The sequence below is a fragment of the Euwallacea similis genome, chromosome 35, assembly GCF_039881205.1.
Source record: "Euwallacea similis isolate ESF13 chromosome 35, ESF131.1, whole genome shotgun sequence".
NCBI lineage: Eukaryota > Metazoa > Arthropoda > Insecta > Coleoptera > Curculionidae > Euwallacea > Euwallacea similis.
In genome coordinates this window covers 464,634-482,576 of record NC_089643.1, presented here as the reverse complement: position 1 = coordinate 482,576, position 17,943 = coordinate 464,634, and the positions used below count along the sequence as shown (strand labels likewise).

General features: G+C 33.6%; 2 protein-coding genes and 1 non-coding gene across 3 annotated transcripts; all 3 read left to right on the top strand.

Annotated features, from left to right (window-relative positions):
- Positions 1-1,889: 1,889 nt before the first annotated feature.
- LOC136418474 (uncharacterized) lies at positions 1,890-7,412 on the top strand. Its single transcript, XM_066404539.1, has 6 exons — positions 1,890-1,999; positions 3,865-4,055; positions 4,255-4,491; positions 5,444-5,498; positions 6,329-6,483; positions 6,970-7,412. The coding sequence occupies exons 2-6, from the start codon at positions 3,890-3,892 to the stop codon at positions 7,065-7,067; spliced, it is 711 nt and encodes a 236-aa protein (XP_066260636.1). The 5' UTR covers positions 1,890-1,999; positions 3,865-3,889; the 3' UTR covers positions 7,068-7,412.
- Positions 5,943-6,016, top strand: TRNAI-AAU (transfer RNA isoleucine (anticodon AAU)). The gene has a single exon. It is a non-coding gene; the product is annotated as a tRNA-Ile (tRNA).
- Positions 7,413-9,528: 2,116 nt separating the features above from the next.
- Positions 9,529-14,304, top strand: LOC136418513 (protein Malvolio-like). The gene is made up of 10 exons (XM_066404594.1): positions 9,529-9,919; positions 10,718-10,822; positions 11,209-11,398; positions 11,452-11,611; positions 11,664-11,858; positions 11,927-12,185; positions 12,239-12,298; positions 12,397-12,556; positions 13,469-13,691; positions 13,746-14,304. The coding sequence occupies exons 1-10, from the start codon at positions 9,881-9,883 to the stop codon at positions 14,002-14,004; spliced, it is 1,650 nt and encodes a 549-aa protein (XP_066260691.1). The 5' UTR covers positions 9,529-9,880; the 3' UTR covers positions 14,005-14,304.
- Positions 14,305-17,943: the final 3,639 nt, after the last annotated feature.

Sequence of the window (17,943 nt, the reverse complement as noted above, 5' to 3'; positions counted from 1 at the left end):
ATATATCATAAGTTAAAAACTTCTCTTTGTACGATTTTTCTACATTCAATTTAGGGAAATGTGAGGTCTAGACTAGAGACATCCAAAATCTAGAGAAATAAAGTTCAAGCTAGTTTTCTAAAAAAAGACGAATCGCCTTTCCTAGATTGTCGCAATTTAATTATTAAAGCTTAAAAATAATTCAAATAAGTACATAAAAATAAAGCGATACCAAATTATCATTAAAGAGATTTTCGTTCTACTTTAATTAACCTTATTAAGTAAATAATATTTAATCATTCTTTGGAACAAATTCAATGAGGAAAAAGATAAAAATACGCCTCTTTGGTTGGTAGTTAAAAATAGGAATACTTATGTGTGTGGTATGTGCGAGAGAAAATATTTTGCCATACACTTGAGCTTATTCGAGATTAGTTGCGACACTTGGAGGTCCTGAAATTCTTTGATAAAGTTATAGAATGCTTATATTCATTAACTAACATTACGAGTTGTGTTTGCGCATTTTCCTACAAGGATGCGATACATTGGCTTTACCGCACGCATTTGCGAGTTGAAATTTTACGCGTTTACCAGCTTTAACGCACGCAAATCTAATTGGCGTGTGTAAAAATGTGTGCCTGTAAAGATTTTACCGCACGCTAATGGTTAATTAAACGTCTAGACGCCTGAAAAGTTAAGGCACGTGCTCTTGTAGAAAAAGTATTAATGGAAAAAGAAAGTTCCAAAGAGTTCAATGACGAAGCTCCATTCTTCTTCTCTACACGAATATGGCTAATGTTTTATTAGAGTGAGTTAAACGACGAAAAATGTGAAAATGCGCCTTTCACAGCCCCTAAATTGGAAATTTGGAGCCGTTTCAAAGAAGGTTTGGGCTAATGATTCAAAATGAGATTTTTAATGTCTTACTTGTAATGCTACACGAATATAGCTAAAGTTCATATGCCCGAGAATGACTTTCAAATCGGGGTTTTTATGCAAATTCGAAGAGGGTAGCTGTTCATAAAAAATGGCTTTCTGAAGTCTAAATATCTAACGAGTACATGTCAAATTGTACTTAACCTTTTCCGCATTAATCGAGTCAAGCAAGAGTTTTAATAGTTTAAATCATTACCTTAGAAAGTCTCCGCAGTAAACCTAGCTATTCACAAACGTAACTAAGCGTAATGCGCGGTTAGACTTTGGGATGCCTGAACTAAGGAACTAATTACCTTAAAAGTGTTTACGTTTACATCGTTTATTTAATCAAAAAGTCACCACACATGAGCATGATAGAAAATGGAAAAGCAATTAAGGCTTACATACGTGCTTAGCCTACATACTAAATTAAGGTTGAATTAAAATAATTAATCAGGAACGACAATTTGTTCTGGTATTTGCATGTAAGGTGAATTTGAGGAGTGTGTATACGGGAATATTAATAAAAATAGAGTAATTAAAAGGTGCGTCGAACTTATTTTAATCAGCACTAATGACTTTCAGTAAAATTATGTATAGGTCGCTTAACCGCGACGTCATGTGGCAATATCTAGGTCACAAACTATATAAATTTCCAACAAAAACTAAATAACGTATCTGTAAGAATTCCCTTATGTGACTTGGCTCCAACCAATCGAAAAATCGAATTTTATACGTTACAAACCACGAAATTCCACTATTGTGTTAGACTGGGAGATTTTTTCCGATTATCAATCAATTCGAATAAATCGTAGCGTTTTGCAATATATTTATTTAACACCGTTTCTTTGAGTAATGTTACAAAAACGGCTACTGTGCAACTAAATTTATTATCTAACTCGTAAAAACCGCATAAAATCGGCGATTTGCCCTCCTACCTCGCGCGATTCACAAAAAAAAACAGTTTATAAGAGAGTCGTTTTGTTGTAGCGTCTTTGTGTAGTCAATCAAACTGTTGGACAAAGGTATTAAGACAAGGTTGTACATCAGTTTTGGTCATTTTTCGACCGGGAAGTGTTTGTGTGATTTTTCAGTGGAAATTTCGGTAGGTTTCCGTCAGTATAACTGTATCTTAGATAGTCATTCATGCAAGGGAAAATCAGACAATGAGTTCCATGTCATTAAATGTGATGATCACTTCAGTGTTTGTTTCTACAGTTGAGTGGCACTTATTAACTTTTCGCTTATCTTAGATCGCATGTAATGCCGTCAATCCTTTTATTAGCCCCTTAATTCTCGTGCACTTTCACCCCCCTTTTAACTCAAAACTATTTTCAACTGCACAAATAGGCATAAGAAAATTGAATTTTGCCAAAAAAAATCCCGTCAAATTGTAGCATTTATGTCGGTTTCCACAAGCGAGCTTCTTTTCAATGAACGACGAATTAATTAAATTAACTTAAACAAATCTAGGATAACTAATTACTTATTAATGCTGGCAACCCGCCATACAACACTGGAAGTACAATATCATACTACGAGACACAAAGAACGACAGTGACTTCTCTATCATTTTTTGGATCTAGATTCTAGTCAATAGGTCTGAGAGTATGTGGGAATAGGCCAAAAATCCTTAGACATATTTTATATATTTGTACTATTTATTGTCGACGTTTCGACCTCTACAAAGTCATCCTCAGGACAATTATGTATTTAGTTAGTATTGCTTCCTTCATTATGTAATGTATAACAACTAACACTTGAGAGAAGACAGATTAGGAAGGGAAATAGGTAGAAAGATAACAATCAACGTCTATGGTGTCGTTTTCTTTTTTGTGGATAATACACTCTGATGGCGGGACGCGCTTAGTTGAACATTCATTAAGAACGCGGGGATAACAGTTAATATCTTTTTTGTTTTGTTGTTTGTTTGTTTGTTTGTTTGTTTGTTTTTATTCGGCTTTTTTTAGTTTTGTTCGTTTTTTTGTTCTTAGGATGACTCCATAGTGAAAACAAAGGTTGAAACGTCGAAAATACATATAGATACCTTCAAAGGTTTTTCTAGGCTGATCCCATGAAATCGAGGACAACTAAGATCTTGAAAGCTAATTTTAAGCAATAGTCTCTGATACAACTTTGGTTTATCCTATCGAAAGTTTAGAATGTGAAGTTGAAGCATTAAATTATCGAGAACCAAGTGGCGTCATTAAGTACAATATAACTAATCTGATCTGAAATAATTTAAGTTAATCTCAGTTTAATGAACCATGTAAACGTAACCAATTCAGCTAATTCTAGGATAATTGGTTCCTTAATGCAGGCAATCCATTATACAGTTGCAAGTTCACTTCACTAAAGGATAACTGAATCTTCAAAACAAGTTTTAACTGATGACTTTATTTCTGACTTTGGAGCTCCATGTGGTACGACTCTGGTTTCTAACAGATAAAGAGCAAAATTTTAAATAAAGTAATGGAAACTTGGAAAGTGAAAATGTTAAAGAATGAACGGTGCGTCTTACCTATAAGGGCAGTTGTAAATTAGTAAATTTTTATGACGAAATTTATTCTTCCTGACAAACCACTAAAGCTTAGAGAGTAAATTTGAGGCATTAAATTTTAGGAAAAGCAGTAGCGTACGTTGTCTCATTAGCATTATCTGAACCTGAACTACCTTGAATTTAAGCTTATCAATTTGGTGAATCATGTAAACGCTCATTCTCCAATAACTAGACCTTCTTAATGTAGGCAACCCGAAATACAACAATTAGGTATATGGCGGAGCTTTGCCATGCTAATGCTTGCCTACAATTAAAGAAGAAATAAATCACACTTATTGGGCATAATTCCTACAAAACACTCACTAGTACGTAGGCGTATCCTCAGATTTAAATTGACCATATCATGCATTGTTAAAGTTTTTTTCTTGTCGGAATTGCTTTAATTTTAAGTATAAATTGGTTGCTTTCAGGGTTTTCAACAAGTCCTATTTCGAAATGGCGAAAGTATTCATCTGTTTATCTATGTTGCTGGTGGGTAGTTTAGCTATCCCCGTAAAAGACGAGCTGATGTTTGAAGGGCCAGATGATACAGCTACAGTGGAAAGTACTGTGAGGGAGGCCAGGGCCGCACCCAAGCACATAGGAGATCTAATCAAGCCAGGTATTTAGATTTACGTCATTAGAGTCCACTTTACGAAGTCCTATAAATAAGACTCTTGAACATACTTTCTGATCGCAAATTTATCAGCTACGTGCAAAGAACTATCGCTGTAAAATATTTATAATCATGACTCAATTTGGAAAATCGTGTTTCAAATTCTGTAACGTGATAAAAAGGACAACTTCTCATCCTTCATTAGGTGTAAAGGACGCTTTTCTCTACACCTACGGCGACGCTGAGAATGACGATGGAGAGTTCCATGGTTACTCTAAAACCATGAATAATAAAGGGCAAGATGGGTACTTGCATAGGGACAAGTTCCATAAGAAGGACGGAGACAAGTATGCATATGAAATTCACTCCGAGTATGGGCAGGAAAACAAAGCCAAAATTGACAATTTGAATGCCGAAGGCATTAAGAAGGTCCTAGAAGAAGGTACATATTGTAAAAAAGAAACACCGTAGAAGTATATTTAATTGTTATGCATGGGACCAGAACTAACAGAATAAAAGAGAGAGGAAAAGGATTAATATGTGCACGAAGAAGTAGCAGGAAGAGGAAACTGTAGATAGAAAAAAATATGGCACACAATGGGATTATTGGATAAATGGAATCGTCTGTAATTACTCATAAAATCAATGTATAACATTTCACTGACTGTGTTTGCAAGAGAACAGTCAAATGGATATTTCATTTGGACACGCCTAATATAACGTTCATCATAACATGCTGATTATACAATTATCATTAACCATTAAAATCATTGTAAATATTCTGAGCTGCGAGGTAAAACTCAGTCATTTATATATTCCCCTACTATTCAGTCAATCTCACCATTTAATGGAGAACACATATTCAAGAATCAACCTAAAATAAATGAATATGTATTAATTAATTTTTAATACACTTGGCAACATTGCCTGTTAAAAAGTACACATTTTTACTAAATGAAAAGGCGATTTAAAAACAAAAGCAAAACGCGACGTTGCCTCCTGTACAGTTTAATAAAAACTGTCGACTTCTGTATTTTTTTTGCAAGGAAATGATATATAATATATAAAGGAAATAATATAATAAGGTCAATATGATTTGAAATTAATCGAAAAATATTTGGGAACTTAGACTTTAGATTTGGGAGAACTTTAAACTGTTTATGTCCCCATTCAACAAACACAATTTCATCCACTTGTAAAAAATAGGGATTTACAAGAATGAAAAAGCCTTATTAAATAATTCATGTTTTCATCAAATGGCTACAGATCATTAAATCTATCTGGTCACATTCCAGGTCCACCACTATTATGAATATAAATGTATTAAATTGAAATTATCCTTATTGAATTTTATAAATCTCTGTTAATGTGATTTCTTTCTTAATTTTATTTAGCTAAAGGAGCTTCTGGGGAGGAATCCAGGAAGGAATATTCCGTTTTCGAAGACGGGTAAGAACTACTCAATATTTTACTACTATATGAATTTCCATCTTTTTGACTTTACCTTGGAATATTTGTAATTTTAGAGGACAATACGTAAGACCTACATAACTGCGAAACAAGTAGTAAAATCAGTCAACAGAATAATAGTCTCTATCTCTAAATGCGGGTTCCGAAGGCAATATTTCTTGGCAGATCAATAATAACTTTAGAATAGTTCTCGTGATTGAAATGCCCGCAATTGAATTCTGTTGCAGTATTACCTGATCCCATAAGTCATTTAAGCTCTAATAGTGCTATTTTTGATTGCCATTTTAAATTAGCATTAATATTTTAATTCATCTATGAAATAAAGCTTTGTTTGTTTTTAAGGGAAATGATTTCTACTTTGTCTACATTAAACATAATCGAAATTGTACTATGTATTGCGGAAATAAAAGCAAACGGTTATATGGCCCATTAGCTCAGTTGGTTAGAGCGTCGTGCTAATAACGCGAAGGTCGCGGGTTCGATCCCCTCATGGGCCAATTAGCTTTTTTATTTTTTAATGACTTAATTCCCTGAAAAATAGTATAAAATTCAAATGTCGTTGTTTTCAGTATCTTCTAGTTTATGGATTAGTGGAAAAACCGTGGAAATTGCCATTTTCATGGTAACACTATTTTTTTTAACGATTTGAACAATATTATTTGCCTATAATTTTCACCCACCTACAGAATTAACAGAATAAGACATAATCCTTATATTTATAAGCTGTTATGGTTACATATAAGGGTATTTTACAATTTTGTAAAATATTTTACAGCAACGTATTAAAAGCATAATTATTGCGGTTATAGTGAAAACAAGAAACAACCCAAAAAGAAGGTAGAAGCTGAGTTCAACTACTTCGGAGAAGATGGTGATGGAGGTGATAGCGGTGGTAGCTATTATGGTGAAGGATCCTCTTCGGAAGGTGAGGGTGAAGGAGGCGAAAACGCCGAATCGTCTGAAGGTAAGTAAGTGGCGGTAACGATCAACACCTCCACATAAATAACTAAAATAACTTTTTAAATACAACAATAACAAATATCGAAAAATTGGGATAGGAAAATTATGTTCTCATAGATATCCGCTTTTTTTTATATTCAACTATTTATTACGTATCTACCGAATGCAGAACACCACGATCAGCACGTATAGATTATTTCGTAAGAAACATATAAGATAACAAAAGTTTCCGACCACTCGAGTTCGCTTGTTGTTTGTTGATTTAATCGGAAAATCTACTTAATCAGTTGATCACCCTTCAGAAACAACTATTTATAAATAATTTGTTAGGGTTTATTGTTTTTTTAACCTCGTTAATGCCGTATTGAATTAAATGTGAGCGAATACATTCTGTTTACATGGGAGGTTCCAAAATATTTTATCAAATTGCTTTGCTTTGATGTTAAATCTTTTTCACATCTAACATTAAACACCATATTTGTTTGTTTAGGAGGCGAAGGCGGTGGCGATGGAGAAGAAAAAGAGGAATACAGTGAGGAGTCAGAAGAAGGAGATGGAGAAGGAGGTGAAGAAGAAAATGACTATTAACTCTATAGATCCCCAACAGTCTCTGGCTTTTTCATACCAAATACTTCGTTCGTTATTATGTTGTTACATAACTCATCCCCTCATTTCTACGTATACAACTCTCTTTAACAAACGCTTTTTGATCTTCTTTACATTATCTTCTATATTTCAATACTAACGACTTCTTTTCATATACTAACATAATTTTTCTGTAGTAGCCTGCTCTATGTAGAGTTTCCACTAATTCAATTCATCTCACATCAGTAGTTACTTACTAATTACCTCTAAAAATCTCTCATCTCTTCTCTGTGATAAATCTGTTGTTTCTTGTTATGCCCATAGTAATATATAGTATTGTTAATAGCATATGTTATAGATATTTTATTTGAAACTTATTATGACAATAAAAAGACTTATAATTTTAATTATTAAACGGTCGTTTTGATCAAAGAAAATATTAGTGTTTGACTTTTTGTGTTCCATTCGCACTAAAAAACATATTATCTGCAGTGTGTGATCACTGTGGAATTTTTGATTAATCCATTAATGCAGACTCATGATATAATGATTGGATAAAGAAGTATTCAATTCTAAATGACTCTTTCAAATAAAAGTATTCTATGGCGTGTTGAACAGTTGATAGAAAATGTGGAACATCTGCAATATAATCCTTGACTAAAAAAAAATATATTTTCAGGTCAATTGAAAATATGAATATTCATACATTCATAGGGTTTAGAAGTAATAACATTAATATCGTCTAATATCAACTAGTGCAAGTGTATTGTTGATTGCCTGTCTACTTTTCGCTTGTATTACCATGCATGGTATAATAATTTGTGATAATAATCTACTAGTGCTGTAAGCAGATTAGGACTGAATTGCAAGAATAAAGAAATCAACAAACATTTTCTTTTCCTTGCTTTTTGAAATTCGATTCTTCACTCATATGAGCGTGAGAGCATACAAAGTACTACTGTTTTCATTTTTTGGAAAAACGCCAATTCAAAATTTGAGTGTTAATATCTCAAACCTTTAGTTTTTAGCAGCTTCCAAACATTGTTAGCTCCCGGTAAATACCAAAAAAATTTAAAAACTGAAGAAAGTAAAATAGTCAAGTAACATCTCTGCCACTTTATGGAATGATCCAAAATATTTCCATCAATACGAAATTCATCCAAGAGGTCCATGGTAATATTTCCGTAGATATCTATTGTGGTTGGTCCGTTCTGAGAAGTTGCAAACAAGAAAGTATTTTGGAAATGTTGTGTTTAAGGTTTATACTGGTAGTAAGTTCTAATAAAACATTTTGAAGTGTAAAGTATGATTCATAAAGCAACAGTTTAAGCAGAACGATACGGCCATTGGAAGTGTATTACTGGTTGCTTGTCAGTTGAATTTCAAAGATTTGTGCGTTATTGCTACTTGTAAATTGCATTTCGTAGCTGACTGCCCAATAGATATAATAATGGACTAGTGAGAGTGAAATAATGAGACCATATCTCGTGAGACACTCTTTATATAAAGAGTCGAATTGCTATGAAATAGAAACGCACTCTAAAACCACTAATTGCTTTTCCAAATTTTCCTTCCTCTAATCACAAGATGAGTGGTCTCATGACCAGATTGCATGCTAGGGGTCCTCTGGACCTCCCACCATATTTCCAATTTATTTCTTGGCCCATTTCCATTATCATGGCAATAAATCCTCAAACTTCTTCAATACACTAATTTTCCTAGAAACTACGCAATAGTCTTTTTCAAAACATGAGACCCAAATAAAAGAGAAATCACTGGAATATCCATAATCTTGATCTCGCTAATCATTAATTACGTAGTTCCCTTCGTCTTATAGGCACATCTTGATGAAAACTGCCATTTTGCCAAGATAAAATGAGAAAACTGCAAATTCTATGGGAGTGGCATAATAAGGAATAAAAACTATTTTTAAAAATTACTTAAACTTACTTAAAATTCAATCTGCAGGGAAACTTATGAAGAGGGTAGACAACATAGATTATTTCAAAAAATCAAAAGAACAGTGCATTGTTGTCAATTATTGGATTTTGAAAACTTACAAGATTTCTATTTATGGATGGGTTTGAGAATAGCATTTTCGATAAAAAGCTTAATTTCATTGCAAAGTGCACTCATATTGTGATTATTATTACGTTGGAAATATGCAATTTATAATCAAGTGTGAAGTGTAATATGAAGACTTTTATCCACACACTCATTATGTCCGAGACACTTTATTCCGCTCTATTAACGTTCAAAACAAGCAAAAAAATAAAGGCATAATGGAATTTCGTATCTTGTCCAGTAACGAAACATTTGATCGCCAAATTCCCTCAAATCCAAACGCGAAAAGCGACCAAACTATAAATGTAGTAAGCGCATTATTATTATTTCTAATAGTTTAACAGCTACGGTAATCGGCTCTACGAGATGCTCTTTATAATGTCCACTTGAAGATTATTGTTTTAGGAACTTATATAAACCCCGCTCAGGTTCTTTATCAACGACTTATAGGTAAAGTCGCACATGCGGACGGTCGCAATAATGGTAAAAAATCTCGTCGCAGTAGTCAATCGTTAGGAAAAATCGTCAACACGGACGTTTTAATTTTTCCATTGTTGCAGAATTTCGTTCGGTCAACGTCGCCGGTTTGTGATAACAACACCTGTGTAGTTCCTAAAAGTACTTGTAAATAAAATATTGTTTTTGCATAATACATCAGTGCCAATTAATCTGTGTCGGTGATTAATTAGATCAAATTTACACGTAAATAAGTAGTGGTCAGCTAGCAATAATAGTGAGGAGTAATCATCAAAATGACTGCTGGGGGACAAGACAAGGCTGAAGATAAGGAGGTGACTAAAATCATGTGGCACACCTAGGTCATGATTACTGATAATTAATGTAGATTACAAGAAGTTTTTAATGATTTTTGTTCTCGTTTTAAAAGTCGTTTTTAAAATCAATTTTTAAAGCAGAAATATTCTCTTTAAGCTTCTGAAACTTTTGTTAGAGAAGGGCTTCTCTAGAGCATATAGACACATATTTTAGAACATTCGACCAGTAATTTTGATGTGTAAATATCCAAAATAACATGCAGGGCATCTTATTTAATATAAAAAACATTATTTTTGTCGATTTTTAAATTAAAAATCTCTAATCATAAATATCACAACACATTTAACGATGTTACCTTGCTAAGTGGAACGAATCTGATTTTCAATACTTGACATGAAAATTCCAATTCGTGCAACAAACAAAGCCACTATATGTATTTCTTTTGCGCAATAGAATAACGTGAAATGCATTAATTTTGTATTAAATGTAAATTGGGTGCATCAAATGAAACTAAAATTACACAATAACCATTTAAAGTGCGTAATATATGTACGAGCATCATCCAATTTACATTTATTTTTATTAGTTTTAACATATCACACCGTTCAAATAGTAACTAATAACGTAAGTCATGGGAGAATCAATCCAATACCCATAATTTAATGACCATTAATAGTTAAATTCCTGTTTTCCACATTAATTTTATACATAACCATGGGAAATAGCACCTATTACTACGTAATGTGAGCTTCCTGATGCATGTTTTAGTCTCGTAACTTTAATTTTTTTCCATTCAATTACATTTAACTTTACAGGCCAGTCAGAAGAAAAATTACAAAGACTCTTATTACTATGAACACAATGGGGATCTGGAAACCTACTTCTCTAATAACAAAATTGACATTCCAGAAACAGAATCGGTAAGAATACACTCTTTAACAACTAATTAAGGTACAGGGGGATCATTAAGCAACTAACATTGGATTTAAAAAATTTCAAGGAGCCGTTGAAATATGAGAGGTATGTCTTGGATACATTCCTCAGCCAGCAAGTGGCTTAATTCACGCCCTACGTTTAATACTCACTGACTTCTTCAAGAATTGTTTTAACGATCACTCTTTATATTGTAACATTCACAGCAATAAGACAATAATCTCTAGTATAAATATGTATTTCGTTCTTGAAATACCAATATTGTTTGACTATCTTATTTACATCAGATTTATTATTAATAAAAATTACTTAATCAAGACTAACAAATACACTGTATTGTCAACTTGCTGATTAAATTTTTGCTCCTCCCAAGACTGGATTCAGCTTCAGAAAACTATGGGCCTTCACCGGACCTGGATTTCTCATGTCCATAGCATACCTAGATCCAGGAAACATTGAAAGTGATCTGCAATCAGGGGCAATTGCTCAATACCGGTTACTATGGGTACTATTTGCCTCCACAATTCTTGGTTTTGTAATGCAATGCTTAGCAGCAAAACTTGGTAATTTAATAACAAAATGCCCCATCAAAAACTCACTCACGTAAAACTTCTAGGAGTGGTAACAGGGCTGCATTTGGCCGAAATGTGCCATAGACAATACAAAAAATTACCAAGGATACTCTTATGGCTCATGATCGAAATTGCGGTTATTGGGTCAGACATGCAAGAAGTTATAGGAACTGCCATTGCAATTTACATGTTATCAAATAAAGTGTAAGAGATCCTTCACTTTCTTAAATAAAACTGCAATGTTACGTTGTATTAGAATTCCATTGTGGGGTGGCTGCCTGATAACAATCATCGACACATTCACATTCCTGTTTCTAGATAAGTACGGTTTGAGGAAGTTGGAACTGTTTTTCTGTCTCTTGATTGGAATAATGGGGGTAACCTTCGGATATGAATATGTAGTGTCTGCTCCACCTTCCGGAGAAGTCACTAAGGGTCTCTTTTACCCTGTGTAAGTTGCACTTAAACTAAAATTTTTCTGAATAGAATATATGTATATAATTGAATTCAAACTTTTAGATGTCACAACTGTGATTCCGAAATTTTACTGCAAGCCGTAGGGGTTGTGGGGGCTGTCATTATGCCTCACAATCTTTACCTTCACTCAGCTTTGGTAAAGTCCAGAAACGTGGACAGGAAAAAGCCAGAAAAAATCTCCGAGGCCAACTTGTACTTTGCCATTGAAAGTGCTATTGCTCTGCTTGTCAGTCTGGTTATCAACATTTTTGTTGTTGGTGTATTTGCATTTGGCATGTTTGAAAAAACTAACAATGAGCTGGTAAGAGAAAATTGAAAAAAACTGAATCAAAAAATCGTTTCTTAATGTTTCAGTTGGATGTTTGCAGAAATCAAAGTGACAAAATGTTTGACATAGCTAAGGATGCATTTGATGTATGTATATTTCCCGCTTTCTGAATATTTCTCTTTCTAACTCTAAATTATTTTAAACTTCATAATTTAAATTTAAAATCTGAGTTTTTAATTTTAAGGCAAATGACGAAATAGTGGATCCCGACATTTATAAAGGAGGAGTTTTCTTGGGGTGCACATATACGATGGCTGCAATGATTATTTGGGCAATTGGAATTTTAGCTGCCGGACAAAGTTCTACCATGACTGGTACTTATGCTGGGCAGTTTTCTATGGAAGGCAAGTTCTGATCCTTTTCTAATGAAAATACTTAAGCTAACACTAAAACAGCCACTCTGTTTAGCACATGAAGATGAATTTCAGTTATTCACACATTTCTAATTTTCTTCACCTCACAATAAACCTACACGAACGAACGACACGATTTTGGAATTTGGAATGCTTCATCGTGTTTATTTTTTTATCACATTAGTTCCAATTTAATCAAATTACATATAGGGCGAAAATGAATTTTAGTCACTTAAAATCTCAGAGGAATTTCTCATAATGCAGTAATAAAATTCTGTAAATCCAGGAAATTTAGTTTGTCCGATGGGGACTTGCTTTGTCATGATCTTTTCTGCCAGGTTTATCCTAAATCCCAAAGTGAGTCTAAAAAAACTGAAAATACGCATAATTTCTTACTAAAAATGGATCAATGAAAGGGGTTCCCGGAAATGGTGCATTTTCGAGTTTTATAGCAAGAATTCACAATCACTTCGCCAAATACTAAACCGAAATCGTTTGCTTACCTTTTCCTCTAGAATTTATTTCGCACTCGTTATTAAATTCGCACTTAATTAATAAAAATAATCGAAAAAAACACGTTTTGCCTGAAATGGTAGCCATCGTTCACTTTTCACAGAGACATAACCAAAAACAAAATACGGTCGGCTCCAATGTTGCTCAGAATATATTGCTGTTTTTGTCTAATGCACACAGAAGCGGTGTTGCAGAGCCACTCGTGATGTCAGAACGATGCTCTAATGTTGTGATTCCATGATTGAAGATGGAAATTATTTAATACTCAAGACCGTTATTAAAGTCAAAAAAGTGCTTCTTTTTAATTAAATTCTGAACATCTACTGAAAAATATTCGTTAATCACGAAATCATTCTGTTCATTACTTCAATGATTTTTTTGCAATTGCAGGATTCTTGAATTTGCAATGGCCGAAATGGAAGAGGGTTCTCTTCACAAGAAGCATTGCCATGGTACCCACTTTCCTTACCGCCTTCTTCAGCACCCTGGATCAACTCTCAACTCTCAACGACTTGCTCAATGCCATTATGAGTCTTCAGCTACCATTCGCACTGATCCCCACCATTGCCTTTACCAGCAATCCTCGGCTAATGGGAAAATTCGTAAATGGAATGTAAGCATCTAAAAACCTTCAAAAAATTTTGCTTTAAAAATCATTATTTTCCAGAGGATATAAGACAGTTTCAATTCTACTGGCAGTGGCAATAATAGCCATCAACGTGTTCTTCGTCATAAGTGAAATCGGGAAAAACATCATTGTGCTGGTTTTAGTCTACATTTATGCAGTTTTCTACATTATATTTGTAGTCTACGTCGCGGTGCACATGATCCTTAGTTTTGGAGGTGATAAGTACAACCATATAGGGTGGGTACAGAAGTATTTCACTGTTCCTTTGGACGAGAACAACAGGCAATATATTAATTAAACAAGTCAGCCTACACATTCCTATTACAAGCGTTAGTTTGAAAAATTTTTGATCCTAGTTTGAAGGATTGATCTTAACAATATATTCTATTGAGGAGAGTGTTTTATCTGAAACGTGACTCATTTCAATTATACCTACTTCAAGTCTAGTCAAAGTTATGTATTAGTTTCCAATCCACATAAAAATGTTAGTTGTACTTGATAATGTTTGTCATATAGTGTTTAATTTATGTTTTGTAAGAATTTCTTTATATATAAAACACTTGTTTTTGCATTTTACTTTTCAGTTATCTCATAAAAGCTTTTCATTAAACATCTACTACTCTTTTTTCAGTTTCTTTTTATCCTCTGATGAAGCGCGTTATGCAGTTAAGAAAAGAATAGATAAATGGGAGAGATAAAAATAATGTAAATGTTAAAAATGAATCCCAAAACTGCTGATGACCGACGTCACAAATGACGTAAGCAGAGTAGTTGCGCATGCGTCCACTACCCACATCCCTAGCACCCGTTAAGTTGGGTTTAAGGAAGGTTTGACACTAGGTATCCCTCAAAGTACTTGATTTGCTCTCACTCTTCCTTACAGCTTATTTGACTAAAGTGGCCAAAATTCATTACTTATATCCTTAAAAGAGGTCTGGAACCTCATATTCTTTTACAATTACATTTGACATGAGTGTTATTGCTGTTATCGATCATCATAACTTTGGATATTGAAATTTAAACACCGATAGAAACAATAATCTTGAGTGCTCAATATTAGGTAAGAGGTAAGTGTTATTAGTAAAAGGTAATTCCCAGGCGAAGGTACATAAAACCAGGTCCACATCAATAATATTGTGCTTGTGCATTGAAATAACGTTGCATTGTGCAATGACGTTGTGCGTTGAAATCGATACGCATTTTTGTATGATCGTCGAAATTTGATTTGCACTTAGACCTGCTTTTGACGAATAATGTACGCAATCTGCGATACTATCAACTCCCTACTCAACTTCAAAAAGATGATCAAAGATGTTGCACAGCCATGCCAATATGAATTTGATTGTTAGTTCATCTGAACCCTGCTTCGATTTACTACTTGAATATTTGTTAGTGGAAGAATATGTCTCCTCTATGAAAAAAGAAATGTGCTTTGTTTATAATCACAGTATTTACACCGAACAAAAAGAATAAATGAGATTAACAAACACCAGCGCTGTTGGACGACCCAGCTTCTTCTACATAGACGGTAAAATGATGGTGAAAAATATTGAAGATTTTAGCCACTGATGAGACATTCGGACAGCAGACTTTCAAGTACTTCTTAACCTGGTTGGACCGAGAATTACGAGAAAAGATCGAAAATCGCAGAACGCAGATGCCACACGCACCCGGATTCAATTGCTTAACGCACAGCGCAAATATTTTCGTCGATAAACACTTGACCAGAATGAAATTTACACCGCAAATATTTTTGTCACATTTTCAAAGCACAGTGCACAACGCAATTTTTTATTGATATGAATCCGGCTTTAGATTACATCAAACTGTTCACAAAAATGGTTAATACACTATATTTTTCAGTTGTTTTTTCAGTCGATTTTCATGAACAAAAAAGATTCTGAAAATCAATTTATTTGAGAATCATCGACAATTATTCATTATGAAAAATACATTTTCTCCATGCCATACAGAGTAAAGAGATATGCCATACAAAGTTGTTAATTTTCAATCCAGGGCATTTGGTGGCTACTATTATTTCAGTGCTCTCAATGAAATGTCATATACTGGCTTTGATCGATATCTCAGGACCTGTGCTGCGAATTTTCGTTTTTTGTACAATTAAAAAAATTACAGGGTATTTTCAAATTTTATATTTAATTACTCTATATCTACGAAACGCGCCATTATTTAAAAAAAATAGTGTATGGAAAATTATTTCTTGAAGAATGAGTGGCAAAGAATGGTTTATAATAAAATAATCTTTTCAGTATCGCATGAACTAAAATAATAAAAATATAATGAACAATTGTTGTAGCACCAAAAAGGTATTGTTTATTGAAAATTAACTCAATTGCAATTCGATTTTCCGAAACGGCATTAAGCGCTACTTTAGAACCGTAGATATTTTTACTTTTGCTAAACTTTCATAAAAAATAGAAACTTTATGAAAACCCCTATAATTTTTCTTGTAGGCCAAAGTTCAAAAAACTCTCAAATACGTCCCGAGATCTTCACCAAAGTCCCTAAATGTTATTACGATGAAAGTTCTATTTTTGATTTATGCAATTATGCAAGGAAAATTGATATAAACGTAACAGTTGTGCATTACATTTTTTGTTTTTGACTTCGTAGGATATTAAAAAGGTTTTTTTTTATGTAAGTTAGCCAACACCACAGATTCGGCAAGAAATGATCTTTCAGACACAATTTATTTTGTTTAAATGAGGTTTAAATGAGGATTTTTTAGGTACTTTTCTAGGTAATTAATTAAAAAATTACAAATTTTCGAAACTACCTGGTATTCTTGAAATAGCACGTGGTGACCAGTAAAAATGCACCACAAAACTGTTTTGACCTTTCGAGAGATTTTTATACCAACCGAGATACTTCACTTTCGACCTATTGCGAAGGATTAACGCTATCCGTATATTACCTAAGAGGTATGTGATTAATACACTACTAGAAATACTGCAATAATGCATTGTATTGCACTTATGTTGTGACAAGATTCCTATAACAGCTCGACTGTGCAGATGCTGAGAAAATTACATTAAAGCCATTGCCATCATAATATAAATATTAAATTAAAACAAAATTTTAATGTGTTTTTGAATCACCATTAAATGACTTATTGAAGTTTTATTTAAAAAAAAACTTGCGCAAAGACAGTAATCACCTAATAAAGGCAGCTGAGGGTTGTGGATTAAAAAAATGATTTATTTTTCGTAGATTTTAAATTTCAGAAAATTCAGCCTGCGTACCGATAAATCAGAAACTGACAACACTGCGATTAGAGTTTGTTTTCCAAAATGGCCGTAAACTTCAAAATTTACGCCGCTTCAATCTTCCCCCATCGACTCTTAACAAAGTATTAAAGAACCAATCCAGAAGTTCCATGGGCAAATTTCCGAAACAACAACTTTGATTTAAAATTCAACATATCGAATGTTGCAAAAATTGAAAGCAAAGTCGATTTTGCTTATTGCATGTCTGTTCAATTACAATAGAGTTCTATATCGCTGTGTAAACAGTGAATAAGAAATGCGGCAACGCCGAAGTAGAACGGTCGGCCATTTTATGCTTCAAGCCCGGAATTTTTTGGATCTTTTGAGTGCTTTCCAAACGATTTATAAAAAACAGGTTTTAACCCCTGACCACTCGAGTATTTCCCACAGGTTTGAGGTTTCTCAGACGTTTTTGATACTCCTAACATTGATTTCTTTGGATTTGAAAAACATTCTTTTAATCAAGATATGTATAAGAAAGTGGAAAAACAAATGAAGAAAATGTTTGCAAAGGGGGAGCTTACATTTGAAAAATACCTGCATGTCTGGAACTCTTACCTTATAATATAAAGGGCCCCTGCAGACTATTGACCTTTGGTTGGCTGCCAGTTCAGTCGGTTGCTTAGTTATTGACATAAAAACATACTTCTTCTAAATTGACCGATAAATGCACACATGAGGATGCACCCCGATCCAACGAAAGTGTCGGCTGACTGTTGACAGTCAAAGCGCCTTTACTAATACTTTGACAGGAGAGTTATATTTACACAACTGAAGACAACTTGAGAAAACAAAGGTAAGTTTACTCTTTATACCAAAACATCTCAAATACTTACTTTTTCATTTATTTCACCAGTTTCTGTACAAAACTATCTCAATGATTTTGAGCATATCAAAATAGAAATTCCTCTTTCTTGGGCATATTTTTATGTTGTTTTTTAAACTTGAGA

What these genes read in the sequence shown, in the direction of transcription:
- LOC136418474 (XM_066404539.1), top strand. Translation starts at nt 3,890, where the DNA reads ATGGCGAAAGTATTCATCTGTTTATCTATGTTGCTGGTGGGTAGTTTA. An exon ending in AGGAGATCTAATCAAGCCAG is followed by an intron (nt 4,056 to 4,254) that starts GTATTTAGATTT and finishes ATCCTTCATTAG; the next exon opens with GTGTAAAGGACGCTTTTCTC. An exon ending in AAACGCCGAATCGTCTGAAG is followed by an intron (nt 6,484 to 6,969) that starts GTAAGTAAGTGG and finishes TTGTTTGTTTAG; the next exon opens with GAGGCGAAGGCGGTGGCGAT.
- LOC136418513 (XM_066404594.1), top strand. Translation starts at nt 9,881, where the DNA reads ATGACTGCTGGGGGACAAGACAAGGCTGAAGATAAGGAG. An exon ending in ACATTCCAGAAACAGAATCG is followed by an intron (nt 10,823 to 11,208) that starts GTAAGAATACAC and finishes GCTCCTCCCAAG; the next exon opens with ACTGGATTCAGCTTCAGAAA. An exon ending in TACATGTTATCAAATAAAGT is followed by an intron (nt 11,612 to 11,663) that starts GTAAGAGATCCT and finishes ACGTTGTATTAG; the next exon opens with AATTCCATTGTGGGGTGGCT.